This window comes from Aricia agestis, chromosome 18 (genome assembly GCF_905147365.1).
Source record: "Aricia agestis chromosome 18, ilAriAges1.1, whole genome shotgun sequence".
Classification (NCBI taxonomy): Eukaryota; Metazoa; Arthropoda; class Insecta; order Lepidoptera; family Lycaenidae; genus Aricia; species Aricia agestis.
The window spans coordinates 2,757,762-2,774,872 of NC_056423.1; the positions used below are offsets into that span (position 1 = coordinate 2,757,762).

The 17,111-nt window shown below is 37.6% G+C and overlaps 2 protein-coding genes across 2 annotated transcripts in view; both read right to left on the reverse strand.

The window, feature by feature from the left end:
• The window catches only part of LOC121735977 (acyl-CoA synthetase short-chain family member 3, mitochondrial), a 48,109-nt gene extending 44,245 nt beyond the window's left edge, over positions 1-3,864 (reverse strand). The window contains exon 1 of the mRNA XM_042126985.1: positions 3,697-3,864. Coding sequence (XP_041982919.1) covers positions 3,697-3,811 — 115 coding nt within the window. The 5' untranslated portion in view covers positions 3,812-3,864. The remainder of the gene's footprint in view (positions 1-3,696) is intronic.
• A 4,369-nt stretch (positions 3,865-8,233) lies between these two features.
• On the reverse strand, positions 8,234-15,994 carry LOC121735944 (alpha-soluble NSF attachment protein). The gene is made up of 6 exons (XM_042126948.1): positions 15,792-15,994; positions 14,820-15,016; positions 14,444-14,523; positions 11,469-11,654; positions 10,395-10,568; positions 8,234-10,210 (listed from the first exon to the last, which is right to left on the reverse strand). Exons 1-6 carry the CDS (start codon positions 15,881-15,883, stop codon positions 10,061-10,063), a joined length of 879 nt encoding a protein of 292 aa, XP_041982882.1. The 5' UTR covers positions 15,884-15,994; the 3' UTR covers positions 8,234-10,060.
• Between the last annotated feature and the right edge of the window lie 1,117 nt (positions 15,995-17,111).

A 17,111-nucleotide genomic window follows, 5' to 3' on the forward strand; every position in this document is an offset into this window, starting at 1 on the left:
TTGCAAGACGCGTCTTTCTCTCTTAGCACCCATCCCCATATTCCGTATAGTTTCGCGGTTATGACGACTGTCTCAACTGTTCCCTGGCACAACCGTACCCAGTCTACCCAAGGTAGGGTAGACTGGGTACCCTGCACATCAAGCGGGGATGATTTTTTTTTTCGCGTTCACCCCATCGTGTGGGGTGTCGTTGCATAGGTTTTTTAAAAATATTATGAGTTACTATTATTTTTATTATAAATTATTAAGTATTATACTATTATTATATATTATTATTTTTATTAAAAATATTATTATAACTTATTCATAGATCATTTTCCGATTTAGAGATCCGTTTGTGAAATATTAAGTTTTAAAGTGGAAAAAATCGTTAGAGTCCAGTCCCTTCGGTAGAATGGACTGGACTGTAACGTTTTAGCTGGTAAGCTCAACTTTAGCTGGTAAGCTAAGCGGTTGCTTCTGGAAATTTGAAAAAAATCACGGGAGTGAATTTTTTATGCTGAATTTATCAGGAAAACTATCACGGCTAAGAAGACTTTATAAGTTTTTGAGTTATAGTCGATCAACTAAAAAAATGTTTTCGGCGAAGTATAAAGGAACTTTTCGTTCAAATTCCTTTGAACGTAACTGAGATGATGTTGTTAGTAGTGTAAAACACGTTATAAATATACATTCATTAAGGCCATACAAAAATTTAAAAAACTAGCGGTACTACGGAACCCTATATTGCGCGTGGCCCGACACGCACTTAGCCGGATTTAATGTAATTTATTTATTGATATACTTCAAAATATTATTTACTTACATATAAGTATATTTATGAATGTATTTCTATAAATTTACGTTAATGTTCTTTCTAGGACTCAATTTGTATTTAACGTAGGTATTTTAAAAATTGTATTATCGTGAAAATGTCTGTGTAATTTCCTCTTCAATAAACTAATTAAATTAGCGAAGATTTGCATGCGCATTATTAACTTGGGGGTACTGCAGTACTACAGTTTAAAGAGCATACTTAATAAGGGAAGTAAGTAAGGAAAACAAATAGGTATGTGTGTGTGTGTGTGTGTGTGTGTGTGTGTGTGTGTGTACGTCCGTGCGTGCGTGTGTGTGTGTGTGTGTGTGTGTGTGTGTGTGTGTGTGTGTGTGTGTGTGCGTGCGTGTGTGTGTGTGTGTGTGTGTGTGTGTGTGTGTGTGTGTGTGTGTGTGTGTGTGTGTGTGTGTGTGTATGTGTGTGTGTGCGTGTGTGTGTGTGTGTGTGCGTGTGTGTGTGTGTGTGTGTGTATGTGTGTGTGTGTGTGTGTGTGTGTGTGTGTGTGTGTGTTTGTGGTAACATTGTCCTACAAATAAAAAGTCCATATTTTAGATGAAATCCTTTCTATCCCTGTTATCAACCTCTTTCGAGATTTTTCGCAAATAAAAATGTTGTTCGTCTTTTCAAAATGAAGCTACTCACCAAAAATTTGCTTGATAGTTGATAGTAATAAATGCTCCGTGTATTATTTTCCTCTATGGTAATAAAAAAAATTGTTCTAGAGCTCCCGTACTATTCGCAATTATTATCCGTGTAATATCTTCATAATATTTTGTTTATCTAAGTACTTACCTCTATATAAATAAAATGTGTTTTTCTTACACCCTTTTAAACTCGAGAACGGCTAAACCTAAAACCTTGGCTTATTTTAGTCTAGACTTTTAGAGATATTCGAGGAAGTTCATAAAAGGTTTATAATATTGGGGGAGATGTGATGCGAAGTTCACCGGATGTTTTGTATATTATCTTCATAGCTTTGTATGTGGAAATAGATAGATATTTCTGACGTGGGAGAGCCATGCTTCGGCACGAATGGGCCGGCTCGACCGGAGAAATACCACGTCCTCACAGAAAACCGGCGTGAAACAGCGCTTGCGCTGTTTCGCCGAGTGAGTGAGTTTACCGGAGGCCCAATCCCCTACCCTATTCCCTTCCCTACCCTCCCCTATTCCCTTCCCTTACCATCCCTACCCTCCCCTTACCTATTAACCTATTCCCTCTTAAAAGGCCGGCAACGCACCTGCAGCTCTTCTGATGCTGCGAGTGTCAATGGGCGACGGAAGTTGCTTTCCATCAGGTGACCCGTTTGCTCGTTTGCCCCCTTATTTATAAAAAAAAATGATATTGTATTTTAGGTAGAGACAATGTAATGGCTAGGTATACATGATATTGTATTTGGTAGAGTTGCGATAGGTAGATTCTATCGTACCCGCAACTCTGCTTTTAGCGAGGAGTGGAGCACAGTGGAGTTTTCGTGGGTAGTCCCTACTGGGGAATCCCACATACCCTGATATCCCCAATCCGTGTTAGGCTCAATTCACACTGGAATGGCAGAGGCGAGGCGAGCAGTTTCAGTATCATATGATTTTAAACTTTATCTTCATTATTGTAATACATAGTATCGCTTGAGAAATCGCCGCCGCTAACATCGTAGTGTCAATGAGATGAAAATTCCCCGGTCCATTTCTAAGGAATATTTCCTGAAAACTTCCAAATTTGGAAGTTTTGAAAACTGTCATTTATCTTACAAAGACAGTTGTTTTTAAATGCAAATAACACTAAAATTAGGTACTTTTTATAGTTTTGATTAAATTGAACATGATTTAGATCGTTTTTATAAATATTTATCTAAGATAACATTATTTTCAAACATGTTATATTGCTCAGGATTGACTTTTATAAAATTGTATTTTTTAAATAAAAACTAGAATAGTTTTCTAATAGTATGTAATACAGAAAATAACATTTTTTGAAGTATACCTACGTGTCTCTATTAAGGGTCGAATTAACGGCTAAACTTCTTTCTAAAATCAATCAGCTGATTCGATCTTACTCATACTTACATAAAAAATTACGTATTAAATTGATTACCTCATCTGTTTTCGTCGGTAAAAATACTATTTTATAGAAGAAAAACCATTTTTAAAAAAATCGCAAATGTTTCTGAAAGTTTCCAAAACTTCGGAAACTTTAGAAGTTTTCACGGAAATTTTCGGGGAAACTTTCCAAAGTTTCGGAAACTTTCCGAAATTTTCAACACTGACATCCCTTTTTTCTTAGATTGATTCACTACGATGTTGCCACTTTTTAATTTCTTCACTTTTTTGACAGACTATAAGTATATTGGAAACGTCACATGACACAACAAACCTCTGACCAAGCACCTACCAATTTCTAACTTAGTCATTCGCAGATTGTAATGACGAATTGAAAAAATTCACCCCCTAATTAATGAAGAGGGTACAAAAGTTTCAAAACTACCTATTTCACCATCTAAGGGTTTAATAACACTTCAAAGGCCTAGCGTAGGAGCAAAAGTGGAAAAGAGAAAGTGAAAGAGAAATAAAATAATATATTATCTACTTGGGAAGGCATCATGTCAATTTAGCATACCCTACTCTATTATTACTGGACATCGTTTATCGTTTAATCAATCCAATATTGGTCAAGGAGCTCAAATGTGGTGAGTGATGACTGATGATCATGGGCGTACCCAGGTAGGGGCAGGGTATGCTGCCCCCTCCCTAGCTTAAATCCTGGGTACGTCCTCTGTATTAGCTTCATGGTACGCCCATGCTGAGTGATGATCGACAATCCTGGCACTGGAAGGTCATTGCCCCTACTCTCTGTGTATCTCTATTCTCTCCTATCTCAGTACTCACCGTAGTTCTCCATGTCAATGGGAGACACGAAGGTCTTCGTCCTGAGCTCACTGATGGACGCCTCAAACTTGTTCTTGTCATTTTTGACTTCAACACCGTCATTTTCCTGGAACATTGTGAGGTGGTGAATTTTTCAAAACTACAACCCCACGAGTTTTCACACCACGGTCCGACGCACAAATAAGAGTGTGGGACGCATTATAATAAGTCATTTATATTCCTGTATTCCAATGAGGGACCTCTGAACCCATGAATAATTGAAGCGTATTCAACAGTACGTATATAGTGAAAAAATAATTGTCAAAGATTGTATTTCAATAGCTCGAGATAGCGGTAAATATGTTTGGATTGGGATGATAAGAATTGTGTGGTATTTAAAGCACATTCTACGTCTACAGAAACCAAAGACATAATATACTTAAGTCTGTCGTCTGCGATCTCCCTATTTCTCACATAGGTACTTCATTTTAACGTACGAACATTTTATTTAATGAAGTACTTAAACATTTTTGGCTGGTGACCGCCAGTTGACATGTTTTTATTGTTAATAGCTGTTAACAAGTTACAATTAATTTGTTTTTGACTTTCAGAAGCACATGTAGGCCGTAGGTCGGCCGGTAGGTACATTAATCTAGGCCTAAAAGGCTTTAAGACCTTTACTCGAGTACCTAACAAATAATAATGTTTTTTTGAAGAAAAACCACATGGTTCCCGTGATGATAAGCAATGATAGATGAAATTTTTTCATGGTGTCTGTAACTTGTTCTAAACTCAAAGAACAAGGGGCATTTTTGTATGGTACCCGTACCCAAGCTGTAGCATATCCATCGACATAATATTATATCAAATGAAAGGGCTTAAAAAGCTGTACATTTAATTGTATGACATGAAATCTCTAAACCATGGGAGAAAAAAGTTAACAAGGGTAGAAGGTAAGAAAAAATCTGCAAAAACACCCTATATTATAGCATTAATTTATAGTATTGCTGGTCAAGGAAGGAATCACTTCTGGAAAGTAATCGTATAATATGGCAAACTTGAGAAAAGTATTGTATTTTAGTATATTGTTTAATATTTTTAGGAAATTAAGTATGAGAAATCAATAACACCTTAAAATTCTAACCTTTCCTTTATCGTACTTATATATAATCTCTTTGGAGAAATGTTTTATAATTAGCAATACTAGCGAATGGCGTAATAATACAGGATGTTGCAATGGTGCAATAATAAAGGATGTTTTTTTAATTCTTAGGAAAAAATAAAACACATTGTATTATTGCACCATTCACTAGTATTGCTTGTTATAAATAACTAGCTGTTGCCCGCGACTTCGTCCGCGTGGACTTCAGTTTATAGCGCGCGGTGTCAATAAAATTGGTGTCAAAAGCTTTTTAAAACCCTGGTACCCCTTCAATCAAAATACCCAAAACAGCCGTGTAGTGTGCACATAATATGATTTTTTTTTAATTAAACTTTTTTATACCTTTTAAAGCTTATTTAGCTTTATACAACTTAGCTGCATAATGCATTACACAACTTTAGCTTTGCCCAATAGCCAATACCCATAGGCCATTAAACTATTTAGGGCGGATTAGACCAAACTGGAGTAAAATTTTACTCGAGTATAACTGTCTCCTAATCTAAGAGTAAGCTGGTTTTGCGTTTTTCCAACTTCTAATCCAAGAATGAGGTAACGGGAGTAAATAATTAAACGGGCTATTTTGGTGGAATAAATGGTAAACTGAGAATAGTTGCTGAGAACTGAGAATAACAGGGTTCACCTGTCACAGTCGGTGTCATTGTGAACTATAATTGACATTTTATTTCATACTCTTTGAGTAACTTGGTAAAATGCAAACGATTATACCCTAGAGTAAATTAAAGGAGTAAAATTATTCTCATGATACTCGTGTAACTTCAAGTTTGGTCGAATCGGGCCTTAGTATTTATTATTGGTAGACAGTTGTTTCTGATTTCTATGTTGGTACGTGAGTTATTTAATAACATGTATAACAATCGAAAGAATCGAAAAGCTTAGTTTGACATGGTACCACCTCTTATAGAAATACGCATGAGCAAGCAATAGCGCGATCTAGGGGACTCTTGGTGCCATCTATTTTAAGTTTTTGGAACTAACTTAATTTGACCAAATTTACGCATTTTCACCCCCTTACAACCCCCTTTTCCAGTTAAAAGTAGCCTATGTCCTTTCTCAGGCTTTAGACTATCTGTGTACAACATTTCATTACAATCGGTTCAGTAGTTTTGGCGTGAAAGCGAGACAGACAGACAGAGATACTTTCGCATTTATAATAGTATAGATAATATTCTAACGTATTAAAAACTATAAACAAAAACATACTACTAACTAATACTAACTAATAAGTATGATTAGTTCTATGTTACAATAAAGTAAAAATTAAAACGCCATCTGTTGAATCGTATTAGAACTAAAATGTTCGTATTAGAAATTGCATCGATATATTTCTGGATTTTTTATAATATTATACATAAAATATGTTTAAGATTTTTGAAATTTTATTTTAATACACATCCAAGACCCAGGAACATTGAAAACTTTTTGTTCCGCCTGCGGGACTCGAACCCAGGACCCCGGGATGAGCGCTGGCCACGCGCAATGCGAATTCATTTTCATCGATATTTTCATGGAAATAAGATATTTTCCCACATCAAAATGTAGCCTATGTCCTTTCTCAGACTCTAGAATAACTGTGTACAAAATTTCATTGCAATCGGTTCAGTAGTTTTGGCGTGAAAGCAAGACAGACAGACAGACAGACAGACAGACAGACAGACAGACAGACAGACAGAGATACTTTCGCATTTATAATATTAGTATGGATTTCTCCAAGGTAACAATATACGGTTAACTCCAGGGAAGGTTAGATTTTTAAGGTTTTATTGTTTTCATAAACATTTCCTAAAAATATGAAACAATATACTAAAATACAACACTTTCCTCGAGTTTGCCATATACGATTACATTCCAGAAATGATTCCTTACCAGCAAGTAGCCACACTATGAATTGATGCAATAATACAGAATGATTTTTTTGTGATTTTTTCTTACCTTCTACCGTCATTAACTTTTTTCTCCTATAGTTTAGAGACTTTTCGTCATAAAATAAACTTTTCAAGCCCTTTTATTTGGTATATGTCTCAACGTGCTACACGAGAGGCATTTCGTACCTACTGTACGAAATGCCTCTCGTTCTTTACAGTAACAAAAATATTGAATCTGTTTCAATCTTTACTCACCCATAAGAAATTGCTGCTAAAGAGGTTGAGTTGACAACTTAAAACACCAACACCACAACCTGCATTCTACCATCAAACAACATTTTTTTTATGTTTCCGGTTACTGATTGGCAGTAAGGTCGAACCAACATCAAATACTACCTAAGTATTAGCCCTCTACCAGACTACCACGGCATATTTCGCCTTTCTTTGTTTTAAAATATTGGACCTTGAAAAATATTCATACATTACAAAATAAGACATCATTCAGCTATTAAGGTCATTTCAAGTTACCTATATGTCTTGAGGTCAGTGGAAAAAACCACTAATTCAAAATGCACATTATATATCATTCATTGAGTGAAATCACTGTTTTATAATAATACATTGATAGCGGTCAAAAACTCTTTGTTATGCAATTCTATATAGAGAACCAATACTAAAATACATCAGACCCCTTAGCCAAGACCTTTTTCTTTATCGCTTATTTCTAGAATCGCCGATAAAAATGTATGGAATTGACATAAGAGTTCGTTAATATGACGTTGACGTTCGACTCGTTTAATGCCAATTCTATACATTTTGATCGACGAATAGAATATAAAGAAGCGATAAAGCAAAGGCAGCTACAGGCTCTGGGCTGATAAGAGGAAGATGAGAGACGACTTCGTAAAGTCTATCTATTAATTTTATAGTACTTATGAATATTGTAGTTTGTACCTACAGTTGAGTTAATTAAGGCTGGTTTTATAGTTATGCGTTTCGCAGCGCCGTTGGAGCGCGCGCGTTCAAAGCTGTAACAAACGTATGGACGAACGGCGCTGCTCAAGCGCGCGACTTTAAAACGCTACTACTACCCCCATACATCTTCGAACGCGCGGCGCTCCGACGGCGCTGCCGAAACGCTTAACGATAAAACCAGCCTAAAGCGTCAGTGGCCTAATGAATGGGGTCTACCCATTAGGCCACGGACGCATTAATTAACTTTGGTTCGCACTAGCAGAGGGTGCAGGTTCGATCCCAGGTGGAGGCGTGTACGATGTACCAATTTTTCAAAATTTGACGGAGATACAATCGTTTTTTAAATGACACGGCCCACGTGTCATACGCCACACGTTAAAAACATATATGACACGGGCAGAGTCATCCGCACCGAATCGGTCTAGTACCTGGCACCCCAACACCGTCTGCAGCAAGTCTGCCAATTCAATGTGTATAGCTTGTTCAGTATTGGATGTATTTATTGTGTATTTTACAAATAAAAAAAAAAACAAAGTTAAACGAAATAAATAAATTTTATTCAAAAATAAACACATAGAAAAACAATCTCCGAAATTATAATTGGGAACACAGAAAATAATGGTTTTACTTGCACTTTGTTACAAAATGATTGGAAATTAAATATTGGTAATAAAATGTGTCATAAAGGCTAGGTTTCCTATTAAATAGGTAGTACTTGGCACTATACCTACAAATTGTAAACAGTCTAAAACTGAGTCTGATCCTTAAATAATTTTCCAGAACAAGCCATCTAAAACGGGATAGTACTTACAAGCAATTTTGCCAATCCATTAGGAAAAAAAGTGACATAAATAATAAAATATCTGAAATAATGGTCCAAGTTATTTACTAATCATTTAATAGTAATCAATACTTTACATACAGCAACATAATAAAAACATTACAAATAACATTAAACATACGGCGCGACATAACAAGTTGACTGATAATGGCGCGGACGTAGCGTCAGATTGTTTAATTCACCCCCTGATTTTTAAAATTCACCCCCTACTTTTTCACTACAAAAAGGGGCCAATATATTCCTTAATTCACACGCAATGTACACTCAACTTCAAAGTGTGGACAAAAAATTTAACCCACATTTTGAAATTTCACCCCCTAAAACTCGCTACGTCCACACATAACATTTTGTAATTACCACTAGGTGTACTCGTATATAAATGGAATATTTTGCAGTGCTCGTCTTAGTTTAACCTTCTTAACGTCTACACTATCGTTATTCAAATACTAAATTGTGCTACGGTTTTGTACAAAAAATTACTTCGTGTCTAAATCGTCTCGAAGCCGGGTAATATACATAGTGTCTACTAACCTCAGACAGTTTCAAACACTCTAGAAAAATCTACACTCAGTCTCATTGTGACTTTTTTTAAGATTTTTCAATATCAAGTAGTTGAGACTAAGAAATTTACTATCTAAGAAGACTTCTTGTACAAAACTGTAACGTAAAAATCACCTAGCACTTACAATGAAATGTAATAGGCAATAAATATTACTACAAGATTTAAAAATAGAAAACTGCAATGCTACCGTCTCTACCTTTGATCTAAACTCCATTTTATTTTATTGAATCGCAATATTATTTTTGAAGCAGTAAATAGAAAATATCGTTTTAGTTTTTAAGTAAGGTCCAATACATGGTCACTCCTAGATATTTATGTTATATTTTGTTTGCAAATTGAAATGTTAACTTATAAATAAATGGTCAACCTTGGCTTTTAGGCCGTAAAAATAAGCATGAATGAAATTTAGATACATGTAATACGTATTTTTTTTCTAATATTTTTATTATTAGTATTATTAGAGGTACAGCGCGACCATGTCGTTTAGTAGTGTTTTTCCACTGGCATGCAGAGCGTTTAGTCAAACTGTACTCCATAGTTTCGACGGCAAAGTAATCAAATACTAAGCTTTAGTCGAAAGTATTGCTTGACAAACAATATTACAATATTTTGTATGAACAAAGTATCGGAGTAAGACTAGCTAGACCTCTTTCCAACACTGAGATTTTATAACTACACAAGACAGAGACCATAATAATTAAACAGCTGTCTTCGACATAACCATATACAATCCATTCACACATCCACACATTTCGTCGACCGTTTAGTATGATTAATAATATTTTTTGAAGGGTGATGAATTTTCACCCCTCAAGGGGGTGAAAATTAAAAACGGTAATTTTTGATAACACAGCGAATACCAATTTAAAATTTTCCCACCCCTTCAATGTGAAACTAAATACCTTTTGGGGGGGTTTAGTTTTCACCCCCTTAGCGCTCGCGAGACGGTAGTGGTGAGGAGTTCAGCAGAGTTCTGGGTTGTCGTTGATCTGTTTCTTGATGCGGACGAGCATGGTGGTATACCACTGGTCCAGCCGGGATATGCTGTCGTACGTCTTCACCGCCTCGGTGAACCCGTCAACGTTCTGCTCCTCGAGATGCTCGATTAACTCCTGGAATGAGAGGATGGAGTTCGTAAACTAAGTTTGTACTATCAGAGAAGTTGATTCCTAGACAGTTTGGTCGCATTATGTCAGGGTACAGTCCACAGTAGCGCTCAAACCTCTGCTGCGCGTTTTATACCACATATTCACCCCCACCATATGATATTCATCCCCCATGGCTAAGACTACTGACCTTCACGAGCTTGCACTCCCTGGTGTCAGCGAAGGCCGGGTACATGCCGCAGTAGCGCTCGACCGCGTGCTGCGCGTTCAATATGTCCACGCAGAGGTGACACAGTGCTGCACGGAACATGTACTCCTTAGCGCTGTATTTCAGCAGACTGTTGTCGAGGGACGACTTGGCTATCTGTAAAAGACAATAGATATTTAGTTCTGGATTTTGCCCGTGACTTTGATTGCGTAAAATAATATCCCTATCATACAAACATTGACCATTAACCCCTGAAACACGAGAATTTCTTCAAGAGTTGAATTTTGAAAAACACTTAACGTGTAAAGGTACGAGTTGGAAGCCGGCTACATGAAGTTGCAGCAGCAGACGACGTGTCGTCGCGACACTACTGGTTTCTATGAATAAGTGTCGCTAGCTTCGTAGCGCTAGCTGCGAAGGGTATTCCATGGAAATACATAAAAACAATGGTTTGTAGGTAGTGTCGCTGCGACACGTCGTCTGCGGTTGATTCATGTCGCCCGCTGCCAACCGGCACCTTTAGGCCGCGTTTCCACTGACGCGGAGTGGAGCGGAGAGGAGCTTAACGGTGCCCGAATCGACCAATCGTGCTATTCCAGCGGAATGACAGCGGAGCGAAGATTTCGAGCATGGTGTTTGACCCGCTCCGCGTCAGTGGAAACGCGTACTTACTATCTGATCGCGAAGTATCAATAATATTAAAAGGGCTCCTAATCGATAAATTTGATTTGTTATTGACCTCCCCAGTCCCCTCCCCCTCTTTCGTTAGCTTGCGTCTTCTGCCTCCGCTCCCACTTTCTCCAACGTACCTGGGGCCGTACCACGAAACCGTTTTGAGTCTCAAACAATTATTGTACGAGAATGCCGTGTCCTACTCTAACAAACGAGAAATGACGTTGTTAGAGCAGGACGCGGCATTCTCATTCGATTGTTTGAGTCTCAAAACGGTTTCGTAGTAGGCCTACTGCTTCTTATTTCGCAGCCATTCCTGTCTCCGCTCCTGCCCCCTTCCGCTCCCGCCTCCGCCTACGCCCCCGCCTGTCTGTGTGTGTGTACCTGCTCGTATATCTGTATCGCCTTGTCATAGTGCTCGGCGGTGGCGGCGTACTGCGCCAGCTTCAGCAGGCACTTGTTGGCGGCGGAGATGGACTCCTCGCCGCGGAAGTAGTCCGCCGCCTGTTCGTAGTGCTGCATCGCGCGCGCCGCGTCCGCTAACTCAGTCTCGTACAGCTCCGCTATGTTCTGAAAAAAAAAATCAAATTGATATTATACTCATACAATAATACACAATAACACAAAGTAGACAGTGTACATCGTTTAATCCAGGAGTCACCAATTAGTTTCGCTCGGGGTCGATTTTATTAAATAAAATGACCTCTGCGGTCCACACATTTTGTAAAAAAATATATAATATTTTATTTACATATCAATGAGAAAAGTGATAATTTTGGTTGCTTGTTTGGTGTGAAATTGGTGCAATCTATTGATATTAAATCCTGAAGATTAGATCAGTAAGTCTAGAGCGTTTATTTTAACGATGTTCATCATGCTTGGTCCGCTCACAGTGGGTCGGCGGACCGCGGTCCGCCATTTGGTGATCTCTGGTCTAATCCCATGCTAAGTTGAACTTGTATTATGGCAATCAGACAACGTATGCACACCGAACCGAACACTCGCACATACACACTATATAATATGTGTTACAAGCTGATCGGGCAAACATTGCATGGCACGACACATGGTAATAAGATTAGTATTTCAAACATTCACATATAAGTGTCTAAGAGCGAGTAAAAATGAACAAAATGTCCAGAAACGCCAGTATATTTTACCAACTTTATCCATTATCCATACTAATATTATAAACTGCGTCTGTCTTCAGCCTTTCATGCCTAAACTGCTGAACAGATTTTGCTGAAATTTGGTATGGAGAATAGGACCTCTGTGACTCAATGGGTAAGAGTGTGTGGCAGCTCAAGCCGGGGGTCGCAGGTTCGAATCCCGCCGACGGAACAAAAAGGTTTCAATGTTCCTGAGTCATAGATGTGTATTAAATATGTGTATCATATAATAAAAAATCTCAAATATATGTATAGTATAAAAGCATTGAATATATTTCCGTTGTCTGGTACCTGTAACACAAGTCCTTTAGGTACTAAGCACGGTGCCAGACTGACGTGGTCGGTGGTGTGAAGCGTTCATAGATACTTTTCATCCCGGAAAAATGTAAGGTTTCCGCGCGATAACGAATTCGGGCGCAACGGAGTTGCGGGCGTCTTCTAATGAAATGTATTACAAGCTGATTAGGCAACCATTATGATGTGGTAATATAGGTCTGTTGTTATTATTTCAGATGGTCAGACCCTCAGAACAGGAAAATAAGTCTATAATAATCTGTGGTCAGACCTATACTGTAGTCAAGTCGAACGAGTACCTACCTAAAGATGAGCAAGACTTCCGTAAACACCATGTCATTTTATCACACCTATGGATAGATGGATTCTAGTTCTGTAGTTATTATAAAAAAATCTGCTCCTGACATAGTCAGGTAGTGAACAAGCTAATGATGATAAGTTGCAGCTAAAGTCTACCCTGATTGTCAGCACACCCTTGATTTAGGCTCGATTTAACCGCCGTGCAAGGAAATTCTCGAGACATCCGCGGAAGACGTTTATACGTGGGAGAGCCATGCTTCGGCACGAATGGGCCTGCTCGACCGGAGAAATACCACGTTCTCACAGAAAACCAGCGGGAAACAACGCTTGCGCTGTGTTTCGCCGAGTGAGTGAGTTTACCGGAGGCCCAATCCCCTACCCTATTCCCTTCCCTACCCTCCCCTACTCCCTTCCCTACCCTCCCCTACTCCCTTCCCTACCCTCCCCTTTCCTACCCTCCCCTATTCTCTTCCCTTCCTTACCCTCCCCTATTACCCTGTTCCCTCTTAAAAGGCCGGCAACGCACTTGCAGCTCTTCTGATGCTGCGAGTGTCCATGGGCGACGGAAGTTTCCATCAGGTGACCCGCTACCTTATCACGTAAAAATAGCGATCAACAATCCACTAGCAATAATCGCGCGAGTGATTGCTGGGTGTCATGAATGTCACAAACAATGGTGTCATGTATAGTGATCGATTGCAATCGTATTGTTTTGGATGATACGTGATACGAAATTGCGATTTTGGAGCAATTATCGCGCAATAATTGCTATCGCATTGCTCTCGCAAGATACGTGATACGGGGGCCGTTTACTCGTTTGCCCCCTTTATTTCATTAAAAAAAAAAAAGATGCGAGTCCAACTTTTAGTCTTTAATTTGTGTGTTATAGTGTTGAGACATAAATTTCACTGTGCTATGTACCTACAGTTTCATACCATTTCACGCCGGTATAAATTGTGCCTTGTACTTTCATAATATTTTGTAAAAAGTATCATGATGATTTCTTTGTGAATAAACTTTTCCGTTTTATTGCATCCAATTTACGTACACAAACTATGTAATTTCAGAATTTTTCCTCTTATCTATGACTAAAGCTGATGAGTCATGCAAACACTCAACGCTTATGAAGTAATACACAGTACACACACTGCGTAAATAGTAAACAAAAGTTTTATTGATATTTTTTGCTTTCATTTATCTGTGATCATAATATTGATTAAAATTTATTTTGGCAATAAATACATTTCATATTAAATGTTCTGAGATAATATGGCCTATATTTATATGTTCTGTGATAATTTGAGTAATTTTATCACTTCACTTGAGGAATCACTTGAGGTTAAAAAAGTATCAATTGTAAAAGATTAAAGGTGCATAGTGCAGAAGACATGAAGTAACCACAGAAGACGTTTCGTCGCAAGTCGCAACACTACTGGTTTCTATGTATTTCTATAAAATACCCTGCACAGCTAGGGACACAAAGCTACCGACACTTATTCATAGAAATACATATAAACCAGTAGTGTCGTTCTTCCAACTTGTACCTTAAAGAACATAATAAAACCACCTCCTTTTTTGGAAGTTAGTTCAAAGTACCTGGTGATGCTTAGCAGCAACGGTGAACCTTCCCATGTTTGTGTAAATTTCTATTGCCTTTAGAAGACATGAAACCGCCTCTGAAATGTTAAATTATAAAATAAAAAAGTTACATCATAATTTTCTTATGAGAATGATAAGAATACTATACTCCACTCGGACTAACTTGTCGCTAGCGGTCATTGACTCCCTGTCAAAAACTTGTCATTTTCCATATAAACCGCGATTGACAATGAAGTGTCAGATATTGCCAATCGTTGTTTTATATGGAAAATGACAAGTTTTTGAGCCACTTTAGATAAGAATGTTAATTTCCATTAAAAATTAGATCATACCACTTCTATTATAAGCAAAGATATGTAAATTAACCATTTACCATTAGGATCACACTTCTTATAACAAGTAGAGGCGTCGACAAAGTTTGTTGCGGCATCATGCTGTGTGCCGGCCTTCAGGTGCAACTGGGCCACATGGCAGAAGGCCTGGCCAGCTTGGGCCCATTTCTTGGCCATCTTAAATAGGTTGGCCGCTCGGAGATAGCAGTCCACGGCCTCCTCCACTTTTGATGATCCACTAAGAAAGTTGAACACAGTTTTTACATTATAAATTGGAACTAATTCAACAATTTTTCAAAGGACCTTCATAATTGTTACACACAAATGTATGGAAAATTGAATTTTACGCTTATCTACGTAACAAACAAAATTTTACAAAAAATTCAGTAAGGAGGTATTGATTCTTCATTTTTGAGTGATATGCACATTGAGAATTAAAAAGATTAACTTTTCGTTGTACACAATGTATAAATGTTTACGATTTTGTGATGATGCAGGAATTTAACCACAGAAAAAATACTACAAAACTTAATTGATAATATGACATCCTCTAAATACTCAAGTAAAATTTATATTAGTGGCAAGACAGTCGATTCATAATGTTTTAGGACATCATTAACATACATCATTGACTAAATTATAACTACAATTGCTCAATTGGTGTAAGATAGCTCGAGTCTAGAATAGTGAAATCTATGACAAAGTGAATGTTCTACTTAAAAAAAAGTTATTTATTCCTTTATGTAACACTAATAAATTGTTTTTATAGCTTGATAATAGTAAACTTGATGCTCTGTTACATACAAAAAACTAAATAATAGGTCATTAAACACTAATAAACCAAATAAATAATAATAATTGAAAATTACATGTAACAAAGATAATGCACTGAATTTATATTCTTTGTAGCTTTTAATATAGTAAAAAGCTTGGTGTATAAGATACATTGTAAGATTAAACAATAGCCCGTTAAAAAATTAGGAGAAAATAATAAAAACACTCATTGTTCTTACCCAAATAAAGATCCCAAAAATGATTTTGATGAACTTAATTTTTTCTCCGCCTCCGCCATTAATTGCATTGCTTTCTGCTCATTATCAGCCATTTTGATGGCTTTTTATTATAAATTACTAATGAAATAAATGTTAAGTTTGGAAAATTTTAATAAATTTCTTGAAAATGTCGTCACTTCAGCCACTGCGAAAATTCGTCGCTGTCATCGATTGGTTTGGTGTTGCTATAGTACATTTTTTTTTTTTATTAATGGTGAGTGAGTCGTAAGTTTGCAGATGCAGAATTTCTGCTGCATTCAGTTTCATAGAAAATTCCTACTTCATTCGCACGACTCACAAAATGACGCTCGGTTTGCTTCACACTTTATATAAAGACACAAGACATTTGCTTCTATTCGCGACACAAAACGTGGGCCGTGGCGTTAGGACCTGTCCACATCTCCACGCCACGACGCGACGTCGTCAACGTGGAACGGTGCGGTAAGATGGCACGGTACGTTGACGTGACGTATAAATTTGTGAAAAAATGCACGTCTTTTTTCTTCTCTTTCTCCGTTCTTAAAAATCGCAAAAGCATCATAAATCATACTAGTATAGTCTGTCAAAAAAGTGAAGAAATTAGAAAGAAACTATATTCACCTCGAGGCACCTCGCGGCAACTCGCGCGGACGCGGGCAGCCGCGAGCACTTTCCGCCGACGGACGCGCGGTGCCTCGACTCGAGGCCCTCAGGCGCCGCGCGACCTTTTTGAAGTTTTCAAGCCATACTAGTAGTTATAAGTATGTAAATAAAGTTTAAAATTATCTCACACTAAAAAGGAGCCTGCGAGGCGAGGCGGTTACGTTACGGTTTCGCTTTCGTTGAACGGCTCGAGGCGATACGGTGCCGATCCCTTTCCGAGTTGATTTGTGTACTGTGACCTTTATCTAGAATTTGTATTTTTATATTATCTAGATTCTAGTACTTCTCAGTTTAGGGAGGTAAGAAAAAAAACATTCAACTGTAATTATTTATTATGTTTATACATAAACCGCTGCTACCAACGATTTGAACAACACACGTACATATTTAAAAGCTTTAAGTTCTCTAGTGAAGTATGAAATCCTAGATGACAGATAAAACACTCCACTCCTAACAAAAATATATTTATATTTAAATATGAGGTTACATTTTTTCATAAACTTGATTATATAATTTTGTTTCACAGTGTATATAGGACCTAATTCGCGAGTGCGACCAAAATTTTGAATGTGCGTTTAACCTCGTACCTCATTCTAGTCAGAGTTCTAGGTCTATATGAAACAGCCATAGACAACTATT